This window comes from Urtica dioica, chromosome 5 (genome assembly GCF_054948205.1).
Source record: "Urtica dioica subsp. dioica isolate 48M chromosome 5, U.dioica_male_clone48M_v1_H2, whole genome shotgun sequence".
NCBI lineage: Eukaryota > Viridiplantae > Streptophyta > Magnoliopsida > Rosales > Urticaceae > Urtica > Urtica dioica.
The window spans coordinates 20,568,051-20,585,753 of NC_142760.1; the positions used below are offsets into that span (position 1 = coordinate 20,568,051).

Genomic DNA, 17,703 nt, shown 5'->3' on the forward strand with positions numbered 1-17,703 from the left:
ACAGTTACAAGCAAGAGTTTTCGTAAGACTATATGACATCAAATGTACATAAATAGACACTACTACTCTTCTTGTGTGCACCATTGACAACACATTTGTCGATCCTAAAGGCCTTTTTATAATGGTGATAGCTTTTGAGTTTTGCATACCAGGCTCGGACCCGACCACTTGGTCTGGCTATGGGTCAAACCGCCCGAAATCTTTCATCGTTTAATTTTCTTCGACAACAATAAGTAAAAAAAAATCATAAATATAACTAAAAAATTTGTTGAAATAATATATAATAAATTTGTTTGAAATAATCTAATGACTATTGCCTTTATTTAAAATTATTGTTCAATTATATAACATATTAAAAATATAGCTAGAAGAGTAAGTATCTTCTTAGTTATTGGATTATATACGGTTTAGCTTACGTTGTTTTTTTTTTTCCAAAGCAACTCGTGTGTGACGTTTCTTCTTAGCTGACACAAGAAATTTGCAAAGTCTAATGCTGAACATCGTTTATCTGATTCCACTTGTGTGATTTCTAGTGATTTGTTTTGTGCACACACTTGAATTCACATATCAAGATGACTAGAGATGTATTCTTTGTGCTCTTTATAAAGATCACGAGTTACTGCTCTTATTGCTAATTGATTTTAAAATGAAACCCATAATACTTTAACATGATATCAGAGTCAAACTCATTTTTGATGCTAGGTCACCCGTTTCTACAAATTTCACGCAACAGTTGTTCAATATTAGGCTCTAGAGAGTGTATCACAAAGTCTCATATCGATTGAAAATGTATTGTTTGTACTCTTTATAATGAATTAGTTTTAAGATGAAATCCGTACCGCTTCACATCACTACCTCTCTCTCGATTACTGTGACGACAAGATTGAGAGATCCTATTACTGTATCAATTACCTTTTCTCTTTAATTGTAACGCTAAAATGTTAAATTATCAACAATCATCTTTTTTAAACGCTTTAACCTACAGTCATACACAACCTAATCATTCGCCCCCCACCACAATGTCGCGCTTTAACTTTAAACTGATACATAATCACAACAAAGAAAAGAAAACAAAAGGCAAAAGAAATAAAAAATAAGAATACAAATAAAAATACAAAATCAGAATCAATCTAGACTGACCAGGTCTCTCTCTCTCTACATTTTTTTCATGATATGGCCAACAAACATCACCACCCTTTCTTCAGATTGCAGCCTCTGCCTCCCATTGGCAACCTTATACCAACTCACTGATACATGTCCCCAAAAGAAAGATTAACAATAATTGTTCTCTTTTACTTTTTCCTGTTTGAAGTTAATAATAAAAAGGAAAGGAAAAATTGAGTTTAATGGATTTGAGCAGGAGATCATCAATTGTTGGCGGAAGAGAAACGCCATTGCCGAGCGTAGTCGCTGCCGGTTCGGTTTGGGAGAGCAGAATGAAGATCGACGAAGTCAGAGGCGGTTTCAAGGTCTTCAATGGCGACGAAAATGGCGGTTCGAGTGTTGAAGAGACCATAGCCACAATTACTACTCCAACGAGGCCTAGGAAGGCTCAGCAGAGCAATGCTCAGACTCCGAAGAGGAAGCAATGGAGGTCTGGCACTTCCGAAGGGCTTGAGAGAAGTCCAATCGTCCATGGCGTCACGAAGAAGAGTCCGATCACTCCGGCCAAGTCGAAGAGAGTCCTCAGATCTGAGGTGAGCAATGACATCGAGAGAAAGAGTCCGGTTCCTAGGAGGATCGTGAAGAAGAAACCGGATTCAGATCTTCTGAAAGAGGAAATTCCAGATGAAATTGGATCTCCCGAAAAAGAACACGAAGAAGAAGAAGAAAGTATTTGCAAGGATTTCGAGGTGAGTCGTGAGGAGGAGACCATTGCTGATGATGACGTGGCAGTCGAATCTGATAATGATGATCAAGTAATGGTGGTTGATGAGGAAATCGAGATTGTTGAGATCAAGGAAATCAAGACAGAAGAGACGAAGCCAGAAAAAGATGATGATCAGATCAAGGAAATCAAGAGAGAAGAGACAGAGCCAGAAAAGGGTGATGATCAGATCAAGGAAAACAAGGCAAAGGATGTGAGCGAAGTTAAGAGGGTTAATTTTGAGAGGAAATTGGAAGTTAGGCTTCATAATAAAAACATTAATAATAATGTCAGTAATAAGAGCAAGATATTTCATATAAGACAGGCTGAACCTATTTCCATGAATCTCAGTAGGCAACCTCCGGTGATTAAGCGTGCAACTGTTCACTCCAGCTTTCCCACTAAATCTCAATCAAGTAAGAAAATTCCTCTTTTTAATTACGTAAAATTGTGCTGTGTCAATTACGATTATTTTTTTCATAATGAAAAAGAATATGCAGATTCAGATGCATATCCAAATTTCCCAGAATCCCATAGCAGATTGCAGAGTTTTGGTCAGCTTTCTATGAATTACCCTTTTTTTTCTTTTTTAAAATTATGACACCCAATTCAATTCAATTATGTTTATTTTCTCCTTTCTCTTTATCAGTGGATTTAATTATGTGGAAGGACATATCAAGATCAGTTTTCATATTTGGGATTGGAACATTCACAATTCTCTCATCTTCCTACACAAAAGATCTCAACATCAGGTATTAGCGCATATTTCAGTTTCCAAAAAAAGAACAATAATATATGATAATTCGTTTATTTATATATTTTCTCTCTTTTTCTATAGCTTCATTTCCGTGATCTCCTATCTGTGTCTTGTATACCTGGCTGCCATTTTCCTCTTTAGGTCAATTGCCTGCAGGTATATTCAATATAATTAAATAACATCTTATTTAAACGTGACAATCATAAACACCTACATTTAAATAAGTTCTGACTTTCTTTTTAATCTATTATTAATTCCTCATTATTTAATTATGCAAATATTAGAGGAGTGATAGACATGGACTACAGAGGTTATGTCGTGGGAGAAGAAGAAGCAATTTGGTTATTAAAATTGGTACTTCCTTACTTGAATGAGTTTCTATTAAAGCTCAAAGCTCTTTTTTCTGGTGACCCTGCCACTACAATGAAGGTAATTTGCTTTATTTTGCTTTATTTCTTCTATTAAATATCTTTTTATTGAAAAAGAAAATATCTATAATCGAAGACAAAAGGTTATAATGAAGGATTGATGTTCGTGTGACAATGGCAGTTGGCAGCGTTGCTCTTCATTTTGGCCAGGTGTGGCAGTTCTATAACCATTTGGACAACGGCTAAATTGAGTAAGTTTTTTTTTCTCTCTTTATATTATTTTATTTATGAATTAATTAGGCATGTTTCGTTTAGGCTTATAACCGACACTGGTAACACAAATCTCTTATCCAAATTGGTTTTTCTGAATAAACTAATTAAGTCTCTCTCTTTTTTTTTATTACAAAATTAATTCATTAATTTAAGGGCATTGTAATTTAATAACCAACAAAAATATTCATGTTTTGAAAATAGCCAACGTTTGCAAACTTTTGAAAAAATAGCCAAATAGCATATGTGGCATAAGTGATACTTAATGAAAATTACATTTATAACCTTAGATTTTTAAATCGTCACTTTCTCTCTCCTGGTTTTGAATTTGTCACTTTCTCTCTCCTACTTTATTTTCTACATTTTTTTCTTCATAAAAACATAAAAAAAAATCAATATCTATCTCATATGAACTCGAAATTGAGTGATTTTGAATCCTACGGATTCATGGCGTCGAGATATTCGAAAATAAATCCATTGTGTTTGATGAAAAATCATACTTAATGCATCATGTTTATGTGTGTTTGTAATGATTTTTCAAGAAATATTCAATAAATTTATATTTATTTACAGATGATTTCCGAAATTTTTTTGTTATTTTCATATCTAAGATAGTAATGTGATTTTTCTATATCTATGGCATTAAAAATTATTTTTCATCCAACATAATGGGTCTATTTTTGAAGATATCGGCGCCATAAATTCGTAGGATTTGGAATTACTCATTTTCGAGTTCATATGAGATAGATATGGATTTTTGAAATTTGGATGAAAAAAAATGTTTGAAAAAAATAGGAGAGAGAAAGTGACGAATTTAAAACCAATAGAAAGAGAAAGTGACGAATCTAGAAAAAAAAAAACCGCTAAATTGATTTAAGAGCACTTTTGGAATTTTATCCCATTACCCCAACTGTCACCTCATACATTTGGCTATTTTACAATAACTTTCTAAATATTGGCTAAATCTCAAACATTAAGATTAAGATAGCTTAGTTGATTAGCAATTTCTTAATTTAATCTTTACAACAATATTATATAATTGAATGAACATTTAATTCCTTGTTGTCCCTGAGAATTGATTATTACTATAAGTGGCCATTTAAACTTCAAAATGTCTTAAATCCATGCATTAATGTTGACTGTACTATAAAATTTAATACTTTTATTAAATAAAAGAATAAAACTCAGTCACATAAAAAGTAATTTTTTTGTTACATAAAATTAATAAACGAGTCCAAGTTAAACTAATTTTATGAATTACAATGAGTTTAAAAAATACGAAATTTAAGAAAATTCAATTTTTATTTGAATTTTACACTTTTGACAAGATGTTTTGTTGAAAAAAAATATAGAAAAAGCATATATTTTTTTTTTTAATTTTAAATTTTCCCCTGAAAAAATAAGTCATAAATTCTCAAATTCAAATATTAAATAATGATCTTATAAATTGTACTTAATAAATCTAACTTGATGAAAAAATAGGTTAAATTTAGTAGCGTATTTTAAATTTATCCTCGAATCATTCTTAAATTTACAATCTTGGTCCCCTAATTCCCGTTTATTTGCCTTCATTTTCTGTAGCTAGTTTGGGATCATGTCTTTGAAGTACTAATCATTTTCATAAAGTAAAAAGTACAATCAATATATCAATAAATTGCTAGTTTAATTAAAAGTTAATGACGGCAAAAACACCCAATGTTTACCAAAAAATGGTATTTATTCTTTTTTCACGACGATAATAATACTTAATGTTATATTTTAGTTGCGCTGTAGCTACTTTCTCCGTTAAGTTTGATGAAAAAATACGTGACACCTTCTAATTTGATGAAAAATTAATATTTTTTTTTTAAAAATAGCTCAACATTAAATATAGATATATAATATTTATAAAATACAAAATTAAAAAAAAAACTCTCACCTTATGAATATAAAAAAAAATCTACAAATTAATTAAATATTAATTATATAAGTTTATAATACAAAAACTTTAATAACTATATTTCTTAAAACTAATAAAGATTATTTATATTATTTTATAACACAAAAAAATTATTATGACATTTTCTTAAAAAATAATTAAACGTTTATTATATCATTTTATAATACAAAATATGTCAATAATTTTTTTTAACAATAGTAAAATATTTCTTTTAATATGTTTTGTATTACTGAGGAAACATATTTTTTCTTTTTAAATTTTCTTGCATTATACAGTGATATGATAAATGTTTGTTTAGTTTTAAAAAGAATTAAAAATTTGTGTATATTAGTGAGGATAATTTTTTGAGATTTGTAACTAATTACGCCACTTTAAACATGTGATTTTGGATCTAGCCTATGTTTGACAATTTTTAGGGATATAGCCAAATGACTTATGTGATAATAATTAAGGTCTGATTTGCCCTTATTTATTAATAAATTCGTCACTTTCTCTATCTTATTTTTTTCAAATAATTTTTTTTGCATCAAAACTTCAAAAATTCGTATCTTTCTCATACGAACTCGAAATTGAGTGATTTCAAATCCTACAAATTCGTGGCGTCGAGATCTTTAAAAATAGACCCAATGTGTTTGATGAAAAATTATGTTTAATGCATCATATTTACATTTCCATTTTTTTTATAATTTCAAAAATTTTCCGTTATTTCCATATTTAAGGTAGATTTTTCTACATTATGGTATTAAACATTATTTTTCATCAAACACAATGGATCTATTTTTGAAGATCTCGGCGTCACGAATCCGTAGGATTTGGAATCACTCAATTTCGAGTTCATATGAGATAGATATGGTTTTTTGAAGTTTTTATGTAAAAAAAAGTGTAGGAAAAAAATATGAGAGAGAAAATGACGAATTTATTAATAAATAAGACCTTAATTATTGACACATAATCATGTTGGCTATTTCCCTAAAAATTGTGAAACACAGGCTAAAAACAAATTTCATAGTTTCATTTTGGCTATTTCGCTACAATGCCCTAATTTTTTTCTCTTTTACATTTTTTGTATTGTAAAATGATATCATTAATGTTAAATTAATTTTAAGAAAAGATAATATTTTTTCATTAAATCAGAAGTTATCACGTGTGTATCCAACTTAACGGATGAAATATTTACAGCGCAACTAAAACGAAACATTAGATATTATTAGTGGCGTAAAAAATGAGTGAGTATATAAGTATGATTTTGGGTAAATATTAAATATTTTTGTTACTATTAACTTTTTAACTAATTAACTGAATTCTTTTTATGATAACGAAATTAAAAGATTGCTGGGAAAGATATGACTTTCTGTGATTAAAAAAAAAAAAGAGAGAGAGAGAGTTAAATTGTATGTTTAAGATACTTAACCACACCAATCATTCTTGTAATTAACAACGAAGTATATGTGTTGCCTTTGTCGGCAATGAAATATATTATTTTCCACTCTCAATTTGTTTTCCTCTGTTGTTAGTTTACTATCAGCAGCCAAATATACAATTAAAAAATATATATAGAAACCTGCCAAAAATTCTCTGAACGTAAATACACACTATTTTGTCACAATACTCAGAAGCTTTGTTGTGCTAAATGTGACAGGCTTTTTTGGCGTATTCACAGTGCCCAAAGTCTGCTGTCTCTATTCCACACACATCACTGCATACGGTAAAATTACCTTTTGATCTCATTATTATCCTCTCCTACTCAATTGCATGGGCAACAATTTCTTTTAGTACATAACAAATCTTCTGACACGTGGCCCACAACTTGGACCTTCGGGATTCCATTCTAACATGTAGAGTCAAAGTTACCTTAGCTGCCTGGCCAATATCGGCCCTTTAAATATTTTGGGTGAACTCTTAGTTAGGACCGACTATAATTTTGAAGTAAACCATTTATTGAAAGCGAAATCGAAGAGTATTCAGACAACAAAAAATGAAATCGGTACCGATAGTAAATCACTTACCGCAGAAGAAACCGACAAAAAATATAAGAAATAGAAGAGTATTCAGACAAATATTTTGTAAAAATAAATATATTTTTCATAGTTCAAACTTCATAATTCATACAACAAATATATGATATCAATTCATCATTATAAATCATCATATTCACCATCAAATCATCATATTAAACTCTAGAACACCATTAAACATCATAAGCATCATATTCATCTCAAGAACATCCACTCAAGAACATCATATTCATCATCAAATCATCATCTACAACATAAAAAAAAACTCAGATTCGGATTAAAAATCAACATTTTAATTCGGATTGAACCTAAAAATACATAAAAAAAACCATACAAAACAACCAATAAACTCATATTCATTGTTCAAATCCTTAAAATCATGGATTAAAGTAAAAACTGATAAAAAAATGAAAAAAATCCAAAAATTGGAGAAATCCCCGAAACTTACCTACCGAAAACCAATGAAAGTTGACAAAAAAAAAAAACTTGCAACGAACGAAAACCCCCAAAAAGCACCGAAAACCAAAAACCGTCAAAAATCACCGGAAAGCACCGGTAAATTGGAATGAAAACGGTAAATATCGAACCGGTACCGGTACTCTGTGATAAGGCGGTTTTCGGCCCGTTTTCGATCGGTTTCCCTGAAAAGTCAATCCTTGATTAGGACTTTTTATTTTTGAGAATTTGAAGTTCTTAATAAAAAAAAATATCATGTTTTTTGTTTCTTTCTTCTTGCTCTTGCGGAAGTAGGAACAAGAGAGTGAAGAAGAGAGTGAAGAATGACATAACGGCTCTTTTCTGTGTGGTCATTTAAGTAATTTAAGTGATTTTATTTATAGGCCAAAACGAATGAAAATGTGGTAGGGTCACGGGCTTTTGCAGGGTTTACTGGGTTAATAAATTTTGTTGATGAAGTAAAAGTTTGTTTTACAACAACTTGGAATGGTGAGGGTGGCCATCTTAAAACTATACAGCGATAAATAATCTATTTGCAACAAGAGAAAAAAAAAAACCATTGAAGAATTCCCAAAGAAATTAATTTAACATTAATTATCAATCAAGAGTTTATGTGTTGCACACTTTGTTAGTGTGCAGTCACGGTCAAACGTTATTTTATTATATTAAATAATTTGGTTGGCCTATAGAAATGGGCCATAAATTTATCTCTGACAGCTTTTGGACAAATTAGTCCACCGAACTTCTTGGGGACTATTCTGTCACCCTATAGTTTTTCTTGGGCCATTAGGAAAAAAAAAACAAATATCTGTTTTCTACCGGATGGATGGAATTAGTATCTATTTAATGGGGCATATGAAATTCTTCTTTAGTTGATCAATTTGAATAATAAAAAAATAGTACGCTTCCGTACAACTGAAACAAAGTGGGATAATCATTGGAGTGAAGTCCTTTGAACTTTAGCTCTGTTTCATCATGAGTTCGCTTGGTTCCGGTCCTCTTTCGCCGAAGGTTGGAGGGAATTCGGACCAAGAGGATGTGATGGAGCTCACAATGTCTATTTATGCCTCAGATGTTTCACTTGATGAAGCTTCCTCGACTCAGACCATCGTGATGAGGAGGTGTTATTGGCAAAAGTCCTATCTAAGAAGCCGGTTAGTAAGTAAACTATTACGGCGGTCTTGTCCAAGGTGTGGAGGAGCTCGGGTAAGCGGTCGGTGAAGGAGATTAAACTGGGAGTCTTTATGTTCCAGTTTTCCCGGAAAGCTGATTGAGAGGTGTTTCTTGCGAGACGGCCTTGGACGATCAAGGGAGCCCTTATGGTGGTTTAGGAATGGCCAAAGAATCTGAACCTTGACGAGATTGATTTCACTCGCACCCCCTTTTGGATCAGGCTCTCAGGTCTCCCTCCTGACTGCATCCATTCCCTGAGCATTCAGCGCTACGCAAGTCTGTTTGGGAGAGGTCTGGACTGTAGGCTAAACCAGGACCGGTTTGGCCTGGCGGTTCGCTTTCAGGTGGAGATTTCTACAACGAAGCCCCTGTTCCCCGCGTTTTTCCTGGACCGGAAGGAAAAGCCGACCCTCTGGATACAAGCTAAGTATGAGAATTTGGGATCGTTCTGTTTTCGTTGTGGATACCTGGGACATAATACTTCGGAGTGTCTCCGGAAAGTGGATCGTCTTGTTCAGAAGGAAGGCTTTGCAGCGGTTCCGATCTACGGCGCCTGGCTCGATGCAAGGTCCAGAGTTGAGAGCTGTTTTTCCGGCGGAGGAAGGACAAGGTTTGAGGATGGGAACGCGTGGCCTGAGACCGAGGGGTAGCCTGATGATCCGGCCAAGGGAGTTGTGGCGGGGCACACACGCGCTGGAGGTCCTGCTGAAACCTTAATTCGCGACGATTGAGGTGGGGGGACTTCGAGAGAGAGTGGTTGCGCGGAGCTGGCAGATCTTCAGGACAAGAGAAAGACAAAAATTCCCCATACTGCTGATTTGACTAAGGAACCACGTCCAAAACGGAAAAAGGGAACAATCAGACTTGCCTTTCTGAGAATCCATCTCTTCCGGATTCAGCTCTGAACAATCCCCAAGCTTTGACGCGTTTGGCTCGAGGAGAAACAGCAGGGAGAACAGTTCATATAGGGGATAAGTCAAAGGAGCTGGGCCTGGGCCCATTTATGAATCCAAATAATAGTCTTGGGCCATCCCAATTCCCTCCTTTGGGCCCGGACCCATGCTTGATCCCTGGACAGGGACTGCCCTCCCCTGATCACCAGGATGAGTTGGGCCGTTCGGGAGCTAGGCTCCGGATTGTAGGTTGACCTCTCCCTGACCCAGCAGAACTAGCAAAGGTGCAGGACTCCTTTCGGTTGGCCTTTTCCCCGACTAGCCTTGGTCCTCCCCTGGCTAAGTGCAGTCCTACGACCAAGAAGACAGGTAGAAGCGCCTAATCCAAGACTTCGCGGAATTCCTCCGCGAAGCGACGCAGGGTCTCGTCCTCTGGTCAACTTTCCCCCGAGACACCTGTGAGGGTCGGAGCAGGGTCCCCAACTGTTTCTCTCGCCTCTCCGCCGGTGTTTCCTTCCCATGGGGATTCAATCGACGAAATTTCTCCAAATGTATCGGCGGCCGGCCAGGGGCGGGCTGTCCGGGACCAATGAAAATTATATGCTGGAACGTCCGGGGATTGGGAAATCCCCGGGCGATGGGCCGCTTGCGGAGATTCATTCGCGAGCGGCGTCCGGACTTCCTTTTTCTTTCGGAAACGAAATTGAAAGGAGGCAGGATGACGAGATTAAAACGGAGGCTTGGTTTCACTAATGGTTTTGGAGTCAGCGCAGTTGGTTTGAGCGGAGGCCTATACATGGCTTGGTCAGAGGATGTTGATGTGACCATTCGAAGCTCCAACAAGGGGCACATTGATGCGGGAGTTCAGGACGCGGAAGGTAGGCAATGGAGATTTACGGGCTTCTACGGTGAGGCCCATGAGTCCCGGCGCCACCTTTCATGGGAGTTGCTGAGAAGGCTTCATGATGATGGCAGTATGGCGTGGCTGTGCGGGGGGATTTTAATGAGGTCCTGTTCGACTTCGAGCATGCCAGTTCTACGAGGCGCAAGCCCATCGATATGGCACGCTTCGCGGAGGTTCTTGAAGAGTGTGGGCTGAACGATCTTGGCTTCAAGGGAGAGCTCTTGACCTGGAATAATAGGAGGAGCGGGGACGGAAATGTTCAGTGCCGGCTGGACCGGGCTTGCGCTAATTCGGCCTGGAAATCCCTTTTTCCGGTTGGGTTCGTTGAGGTCCTTGATTTCTGGGGGTCCAACCATCGAGCTCTCTTGATTGATACCGAAGAAAGACCACCGGTGCTTCCGTTCCGCACGCTATCCAGGAAGCGCTGGGCTTTCGAACCGGGATGGCTCACGAGCGCCGATTGCGAGGGTCTTATCCAAAGGGCGTGGAACGGTACTTCGGGCCGGCAGCGGGGCGAGACGTGCACTGCGAGGCTGAATGCGTGTCGTGGGGCGCTGAGAAGGTGGACAAGGCTCTCTTTCGGGCACCGGGAGTCCCGAATGAAAGAGCTTTCAGCGAGGCTTGAGGAACTGAACAATGAGGTATGTACTTCTTCCATTTGTAGGGAAATCAAGCGTGTGGGTGGTGAGCTGGAGTCCCTAATCCTCATCGACGAATACTATTGGAAGCAAAGAGCCCGAGCGGACTGGCTTAAGGGTGGGGACAAGAACTCGGCTTACTTCCACTCGAGAGCCTCAAGGAGGAAGAGTCGAAATACCATCCGTGGGGTCTTGAACGAAAATGGAGAGTGGGTTTCGTCCGAAGAGGAGGTGAGGGGGGGTGTTTGAACGATACTTTTCCACGATCTTTAGGTCGAATGGTGCTACGGAGGAGGAGTTTCGTTTGATCACTAGGGAAGATGTGAATTGCCTCTCACCCCCTTTCTGGGAGGCGGCCGAAGAACTCTTTACTGTTGACGATGTGAACCGGGCTCTCTTATCCATGGGTCCGAGGAAGGCTCCGGGACCCAATGGCTTCCATGCGCTCTTTTTTCAAAAGAATTGGAGTGTGGTGGGTCTGGTGGTTCGGGAGGAGTGCCTAAACGTGCTTAACAATCGGGGGAGGGTGCGGCATTGGAATGAGACTAACATTGTGCTTATCCCGAAAGTTAAGAATCCGAGACGGGTTGCGGACTTCCGACCTATAAGCTTATGCAATGTGGTCCTCAAGATAGTCACGAAGGCGATCGCCAATAGAATTAAGGGGCTGCTTCCTTTCATCATCTCCGAGTCACAGCCTTCGTCCCGAGTCGGCTCATTCCGGACAATTTTGCGATCGCGTACGAACTCCTCCACTCTATGCGGATGAGGACAAAAGGGAGGCGGGGGGTTCTTGCTCTCAAGTTGGACATGAGCAAAGCCTACGACCGTGTGGAATGGGGGTTTTGTCGTGGCTATGTTGAAGAGGGTCGGTTTTGGGCCAAAGATTATGTCGGTGATCTCCGAGTGTATCTCGACTCCCGTCTTCTCCGTGGTCATTAATGGGAGGGTGGGAGGATCGATCCGGCCGAGTCGGGGCCTTCGCCAAGGTTGCCCTCTTTCCCCTACCTCTTTCTCCTTTGCGCGGTGGGGTTCTCCGCTCTTATCCGTGGACAAGAACGCTAGGGACTTTTGAGGGGTTTCTCGTGCTCCACCTCGGCTCCTCCGGTCTCCCACCTACTCTTCGCCGACGATAGCCTCCTTTTTTGTGGTGCTAATGGGAGTAGTTGTGAGGCGATTCAAATGGTCTTGTCGGTCTATGAGAGAGGCTCGGGGCAAATGGTTAACCTAGAGAAGTCGGTCTTCACTTGTTCGAGCAATGTTATGGAGGAGGACAAGGCGGGTTTGGCGGATGTGCTTGGTATGGTGTATACGCCGGAGCTAGAATCCTATCTTGGTCTTCCCACCTGGTTGGGGAGGAACAAAATGATATCTTTTAGCAACATCACGGATCGTGTTCAAAAGCAACTCCGGTCTTGGCGAGCTAGGACTTTCTCGGTGGGAGGACGGGAAGTGCTTATAAAGGCGGTAGTCCAAGCTATTCCCACCTATACCATGAGCCTCTTCAAACTTCCCAAGGTTCTTATTGACGAGCTTCACGGTATGATTGCCAAGTTTTGGTGGGGGGGCTCGGAGGATAAGAAGAAGATTCATTGGAAAAGATGGGAGTTCGCTACGGCCCCGAAGAGCGAAGGGGGGTTGGGTTTCAAGGATCTTGGAGACTTCAACCAAGCACTAGTGGGAAAGCAAGTGTGGCGCATCATTCATTCCCCGGAGTGCCTCATGGCTCGGGTTCTCAAAGCGAAATATTTTCCTTACTCCGGGATTACCGATCTTCATAGCAAAGACCATTTCTCCTTCTTGGTAAAGAGTCTTTGTTGGGGGTTGGATCTTGTGCGGTTGGGGATTAGGTGGCAAGTAGGCCCCGAGAACTTAAGAGCCTTCGCAGCCCCGTGGGTACCTAGACCGGGTGCGTTCAAACTCACATCGGAGGAGCCGGACGATGGGTTCCCGTGGCGAATAGCGGACTTCATGGCCGTAGGAGGAGGCTGGAACCATGACGTGGTCAATGCTCTCCTAAGTCCGTATGATGTCGAGGCCGTGTTGCGGTTGCCGGTGGGCGATGGGACTGGGATGGATCGACTCGTGTGGCATTTTGAAGAGAATGGCGTTTACACGGTGCGCTCGGGCTACTGACTGGCTAGATCTAGGGGCCATAGCGGCCCGTCGTGCTCGAATAATTCGGATTCTCCTTGGTGGAAGAAACTGTGGAATCTTGCAATCCCACCGAAGTTGAAACATCTTTTGTGGCGGTGTTGGTTCGAGGCTCTCCCCACTATGGGGAATCTCAGGCGAAAAGGGATCCCGTGCCTCCCCTTTTGTATGTTCTGTGGAGCGCTCCTCCCAGAGGATGTGCTTCATGCTACGTGGTCTTGCGAGCGAGCTAAAGCGATTTGGGAGGGATCGTCCTTAGGGAAGTGGGTGGAGAAGACCGGTGTGCTACCGTTTAAGGAAGTTTGCCTCCGTGCTTTTCAGTGTCTCTCGACGACGGATCTAGAGTTGTTTTGCCGGTTGGTCTGGGCTGCGTGGTCGGATCGAAACCTGCGTATGTTCGAGAGTGTGGTGAAAAGCCCCGACGCGTGGGTTACCAATACGGCGAATTGGCTATCGAGTTTTAAGTCGGTCTCAGCCAAGCTTGACCCGAGACCGAGCCCCGCTGTCTCTTCTCCACAGTCTTGGGAGAGGCCACGTGCTGGGCTGTTGAAGCTAAACGTCGACGCGACATGGGATGTCGACTCGCATCGGGCTGCGATTGGAGCTGTGGTCCGAGACCACCTGGGAGGGGTGGTGGGGGTTTTGGCGTTGGAAGTTGCCGGTGTGGATTCGGCGTTGACGGCAGAGTGCCGTGCGATCCGGGAAGGTCTCCGCTATGTGCGTGAGAATGGTTGGCAAGTCACTGCGGTGGAATCGGATTGTCTTCGGGCAGTCCAACTGGTCGGGAATTCCCACACTCTCGGCCTCCAGGGACCCACCGTCGCTGATATTTGCACCGAGCTCCGGATCTCCTCTACTTCGACATCTGTTCGTGGATTCCTCGGTGGTGTAACACTGCTGCCCATCGGGTTGCAAAAACTCGTCTTAATCGTGTAATTTTGGATTGTTGTTTAACATCTTGCCCTGCGTGGTTAACTGATTGTAATATTGGGGACCTTCCTCCCCCTGTTTCTGGTTAATGAAGTTCTTTTCCCTAAAAAAAAAAAAATAAATAAATAAATAGTGGGTCATCAACATATTCACAATGCATCTTTAATATATAAATATGTATGTATATATACACATACACATTATGAAGAAAAAAAAGCAAATATCTGTTTTCTACCGGATGGGGCATATGAATTTCTTCTTTAGTTGATCAATTTGAATAATAAAAAAAATAGTGGGTCATCAACATATTCACAATGCATCTTTAATATATATATATATATATATATATATATATATATATATATATATATATATATATATATATATATATATTTCTGGAACTCCCATAAATTATATATTGTTTCAACTAGTAAAACCTTCTCACTCACACATATACTCCTAGATTTCATATCCATATAATGCCAATATGAAAGACACCTATTTATATTGGCTAATGGATTGTCAAGTTCTGGTAAATCATATCCTAATTATCTCAAGACATAATTCATATTTTCTTCATCAAAATAAATTACTCAAATTAATATAATTTTATAAACATAAAATTTTGATAATTTTATAAACATAATCCTGATAAAATAATTACAAACAAGTTCCATTTGGTAGCCGGTAGTAAATTTAGCAAGTTACTCTGAGATCAAGACAAATTTTTATTCATTTACTTATTTAATTATATATACGTGAGCATAGCAGTTTTTCATATTTTTGAAATGACCATTAAATAGATTATGTGCAGCTAATTTTTGGGTTCGACGCTTTCGGGATGCTTGGGACTCTTGTTCTCACAAAAAAGGCGTTACCGTCTCCGTCTTTCTTCTCGTTTGGAATTTATCATCGATCGTCGCTCGAATATGGGCAGGTAAACACAGGAAAAAAAAATGAAATAATCATGAAAATTAAACTAAATTTAATTTTAAGATAATGTACATATAGCTCCATAAAATATAAATGTATGGTCCTAATATATTGTGATTTGAAACAATTTTTTTTCAGTGTTCATGTTATTTGTGGCCTTCCGATATTATCAGCAGAACATGGTGGCAGATGATTGGGTAGAAGATGGCCCAGAAGGTGAGGAAACATTGGATGAGCCCATTGGCTTACCAAAATATGGGCCTGAGTCCATTTCTGTAGAGCATACTAAACAAAAGAAAAGATCTTGAGGATATCATTTGATTTCAAAGTTTCCTTTTATTATTTTATTGTTTCGTTTTTTCCACACTGTAAATAGTTCGAGTTAGTGTCATTTTTATACTCCCTACCTCTCGTACTTGATCACAACGTTTTAATACAATTATGTTTCCAACTCTGTAATTTAATATGAATGAATAATTTGATATTGTATGTCGAAAAACTTAAATTCATCATACAAGTTTAATTATCATTAACGAGGTCTGAGCATTTTTTTATGGATGGTCCGCACATTTTCAAATAAATAAATAAATTTTTATAGGCACTGTGATAACAATTTTATTATCTTGACAAAATATCATTCAGATATTGATTTATAAAATGAACTGGATTAGCGTTGCTATTCTAACATCGTTTTACATTACACGGATAGAGGGCCTTGCTCGGCCGAAGACTGACCAAAAACTCGTCCTACCAATGGCCTGGCAAGCTCAGTCTTCTCTCGGCCATTGGCCGGCCCAAGTCTTGCCCAGCCAATGGTCGGCCCAACTTCCCTCGGCCATTGGCCGGCCTAGGCCTCACCCGGCCAATGGCCGCCTTGTCTTCTCTCGGCCATTGGCCGACCCAAGTCTCACCCGGCCAATGGCCGGTCCAATTTCCCTCGGCCGTTGGCCGACCCAACCTCACTCGGCCGATGGCCGGCCAGGCACACTCGGCCAAGTCTAAGACGTTTGAAGCCCGAACGCGACCACTTGATCTGGCCTTGGGTGAACCGTTATGGGTGTTAAATAGTTGTCCGAAAACGGCGACAACACCGTAAGTTTTTCCTAATGACTCTTCAGTTTAAATCGGTTGCTTGATATTGCTCTCATGCTTATATTAATTAAAGTAAATCTATATCTTGTTACATATAATCAATATTAATTAGTTCCTGTTAGTGTAATTAATTTTCGCATGGTTATATGGGTGCATAATCACCAAAATCTTATTCCTAAGATCTCTAATGAGTTGAGACTGAAGGACTTTCGGCCCGATTAGCCTATGTAGCGTTGCGTATAAAGTGGTGTCGAGGTGTCTTCAGAGCGACTAAAGAGATTGATGTGTCTTGTCATCTCTGAGAACCAGAGCGTCATTCATAAGGGGTAGGATGATTACTAATATGTCATTGTGGGTTTTGAGGGTATCCATAATATGCGTAGTGACAGATTTGGAAACAGAAAGTTTGCGGCGACATTGCCAAAGCTTACAATTATGTTGAATGGGACTTCCTTCGACGGATGTGAGGAATAATGGGATTTGCGGAGGAATGGGTCTCTAAGGTGATGAATTGTATTACGTCCGTCTATTTCACTTTCAACATTAACGGGACCACAAGGGGACATATGGTGCCACAATGGGGACTCTGGCAAGGGGATCCGTTGTCGCCATTCCCATTCTTGTTCGTATCGGAGGGGCTCCCTAGCCGTCATTTGACAAGCGGATGAGCATGGAGCATGTTACCGGTCCGTCTCGGTCCGGTAGATCGACGACGGCCACGCTGGCGGCCGTCCTGAGCCCGGCGCTCGTCCGGGGCCGGCGCTCGCCATGGCCGGCTCTCCAAGGCCGGCTCTCCATGGCCGGCTCTCCATGGCCGGCTCTCCAAGGCCGGCTCTCCATGGCCGGCGCTCCAAGGCCGGCGCTCCAAGGCCGGCTCTCCAAGGCCGGCTCTCCAAGGCCGGCTCTCCATGGCCGGCTCTCCAAGGCCGGCTCTCCAAGGCCGGCTCTCCAAGGCCGGCGCTCCAAGGCCGGCGCTCCAAGGCCGGCTCTCCAAGGCCGGCTCTCCAAGGCCGGCTCTCCATGGCCGGCGCTCCAAGGCCGGCTCTCCAAGGCCGGCTCTCCAAGGCCGGCGCTCCATGGCCGGCTCTCCAAGGCCGGCTCTCCAAGGCCGGCTCTCCAAGGCCGGCTCTCCAAGGCCGGCGCTCGGCCAAGGGGTTCCCCAAACACCCCTTGGCCGCCTATAAATATGGGGGTCTCTCCCTCGACCCAGGTAATCCGAATTTGAGTACTGAAACGCTGTCGAACTCGTGCCTCGCTCGTTTCTCTCAAGTCTCGGCCTCTAAACACTAAACCCTCTACAAACCACCTCAATCC

The 17,703-nt window shown here is 40.3% G+C and overlaps 1 protein-coding gene across 3 annotated transcripts; it reads left to right on the forward strand.

The window, feature by feature from the left end:
• The first annotated feature begins 1,038 nt into the window (after positions 1-1,038).
• Positions 1,039-15,806, forward strand: LOC149397597 (Reticulon family protein). Of its 3 annotated transcripts, none has more exons than XM_089615004.1 (9): positions 1,039-2,283; positions 2,359-2,421; positions 2,517-2,619; positions 2,706-2,780; positions 2,909-3,053; positions 3,174-3,243; positions 6,841-6,906; positions 15,168-15,301; positions 15,436-15,806. In XM_089615004.1, the coding sequence occupies exons 1-9, from the start codon at positions 1,347-1,349 to the stop codon at positions 15,496-15,498; spliced, it is 1,656 nt and encodes a 551-aa protein (XP_089471130.1). In that variant the 5' UTR covers positions 1,039-1,346; the 3' UTR covers positions 15,499-15,806. The 3 variants fall into 3 exon arrangements, with proteins under 3 accessions (XP_089471130.1, XP_089471127.1, XP_089471129.1); XM_089615001.1 differs by having other exon boundaries at positions 1,048-2,283; positions 15,179-15,301; XM_089615003.1 differs by having other exon boundaries at positions 1,053-2,283; positions 2,368-2,421; positions 15,179-15,301.
• Positions 15,807-17,703: the final 1,897 nt, after the last annotated feature.